Raw genomic sequence first — 2,500 nt, forward strand, 5'->3', positions numbered from 1 at the left:
ATATGTGTGATTGCGAGCCTTGAGCTCAACCTACTGACTTCAGGGCTCCTTGCTTTTACTCTGGCTCAGAAAACACACACCCCGACTCCAGCAGTGAGGACTTAAGTTGGGACCCCTTGGCAGAGAAGATCGCAGGCCAGCTCTTGGTGACCCCTTGGCTGTGCTTATAGGCTGGCTGGCCAGCTGGCACATCCTGGTCCCTGGTCCCCTGCTGACAGTAGTTATTTAATCTACTTGCTGCTGCTCAGCTGCCAACAGCCTTCAGTTGACAGAGGAGTTTTAGAGTCCCGTCCCTGGTTGCAATGCGACTCCTCTCGGTTGCGTAGCAACCAGGTTATCAACTGTGGTCACAGTATCTGTGACAACTGGGTTGTGGATGTGCATCCGTGCCCACTTCCTTTGACAATCTATGAGCATGGGGCGCCTTACTCTTTGTTTGAGATGGGACACAGGCCTTCAGCGCTACAAGAGATCAACTGTCCTCGGTTGAGGTTAGTCATCACTGATTCACCTCCACTAATCTTCCTATCCAGCGCAGATGCAGTCATCTCATTGCGTTGTGTGGCTTCTTGGACAAAGCATCAAGATAGAATGAACATATCCATGGCCAACTCAAAGACATCTCAAAAGAAAATGTCTTTTAAAAGTGCATTAGTCATGGAACACAAGAGTTATCTTCTATAGATCTTCCTGGAAGCTGGGTGTCATTAGGCTCAGGGCCCAGTGTCTTGGAAGATTTGCAACGGTGGTCCTGACTATTGGTCTCTCTTCTACTGCAGAGTGTGTTGAGAAGAAATCATCAAGGTAAAGCCACACTGCAGCTTTACTGTAGGAAACCCCTGCCAAGTCCTCACTGGCCAGCTGAAGGTGATTGGCCATTGACAGTCCATGTGGTATCACGGCACTGTCTGTGCCAAAAAAACACTTGGCAATGGGAAATAGCTGGTTTTCTGGCCTGTGTCCAGCACTAATTTCACCCATCCAGGTAATGCTCTGAGTGTCATGTGAGCTAAATTAGCTGGACCGAGTAATGCGAAGCAAAACACAGTGTCTTTAATGTGGGCAAAGTAATAAGAGTATTTTGCATGTGACCTAGTTGAGGCGCTGGCAAATGGCACAGACATACCAGGACCAAGAGCCGTCTGTAATTTTCATCCGGCTCGTGGGAAAATTGCCCGCTGGGTCCCAACTTAGAACACCTGACTCCGCCACCGCCTTCTCATCCTCTGCCCGGCTGCAGAGCCCCTGGCTATGGGCAGCTGGCAAGTGTAAAGACAGATGGGGTGTTCATATCTCCATTATTGATGTTGTGCTTGACTGAGCTGGTGTCAGTGGAAGTCTTCATCCAGGGCAGCAGAGATATCCGTATCCGGTCTTCTGATGCCCTTTAAGCATCATGCATGCAGAGCTTCTCAGTCTCTTGGCAGAGCTGACCCAAAATAGTTCTGATGGCCGCTAAAATGTGAAGACTTCTCCCCTTAGATTGGTGTTCACAAGATGCAGCTGTGCCTTCTTTCATTGAGCTGCATCAGTGCAATAAATGTGGTTAGAAATGCACTCAGAGAGTGCATAACTCTGCAAAGAACGCTGTTTGATAGAACATTTGACTATAATGCTACACCCTATTTTTATTTTAAGCCTTTCTGCCTTCTTTTTATGAAGTTAGAAACTAGAATGTTTCGCCTTGTCCCGCAATTCAATTTGCAGTCACTGGGGGTGTCTAGATTCCTAGGCTAGCAATGGTGAAGAATCTGTAGCCCCTTAATGCACGCCATACCTCCTGTGGCACGCTGTAATAGACATTGAAAGTTAACTACTATAGCACTACACTACTATGACAGTGCACAGGGCCTTTGGTAATACATTACGACTTGGTCATTGCCATACTGGTAACAGCTAATTTATAAAGCTGTGTCTTAAGGGGTTAAAAAGGTCCTGGTTCTCGTTCATGATCCGGATCACCACCAGAATTAAATCACTTGTTCCATGGGTCATTTCCAACCACTCCACAAAGTTTCATCCAAATCCGTTCATAAGTTTTTGAATTATCCTGCTGACAAACAAAGAGACAGACAGACAGACAAACAAACAGACAAACAAAGCAACGTGAGCAAAAACATAACCACCTTTGTGGAGGTAAAAATTATTGGGGGGAAAATGGGGAAAGGGAGAAATGGGGAAACAATAACAGAAGATGCTCACCAGATGCTGATCAATTGAAGGCCATTAGTTCAGCCTCTTGAGACTAGAAGACATTGTATGGCTGTAGCCTAATTCACAGGGGCTTTAACATAGGAGGGTATTGGGTACAAGGAGCCGAATACTAGGATGCTCAACAATAGTCTCTGCTACTTCTCAGTATCACCCAGCTAAGCTAGTCTGATATATTGTTTAGAATTGGAAGCATATATTATGCACTTCACCTGTTTAGCCCTAGGACTGCATCGAGCGATCGAGTCATCGGTTGGGAGAGGTGAATGCAGTTGGACCTACAACCCCA

General features: G+C 46.4%; 1 protein-coding gene across 1 annotated transcript in view; it reads left to right on the top strand.

The window, feature by feature from the left end:
- Positions 1–2,500, top strand: part of LOC134450377 (gamma-aminobutyric acid receptor subunit gamma-3) — a 139,786-nt gene that overhangs the window by 133,446 nt on the left and 3,840 nt on the right. Inside the window, exon 9 of the mRNA XM_063200222.1 lies at positions 2,015–2,028. Within this exon, the coding sequence (XP_063056292.1) occupies positions 2,015–2,028 (14 nt within the window). The remainder of the gene's footprint in view (positions 1–2,014; positions 2,029–2,500) is intronic.

The sequence above is a fragment of the Engraulis encrasicolus genome, chromosome 6 (genome assembly GCF_034702125.1).
Source record: "Engraulis encrasicolus isolate BLACKSEA-1 chromosome 6, IST_EnEncr_1.0, whole genome shotgun sequence".
Taxonomy (NCBI): Eukaryota; Metazoa; Chordata; class Actinopteri; order Clupeiformes; family Engraulidae; genus Engraulis; species Engraulis encrasicolus.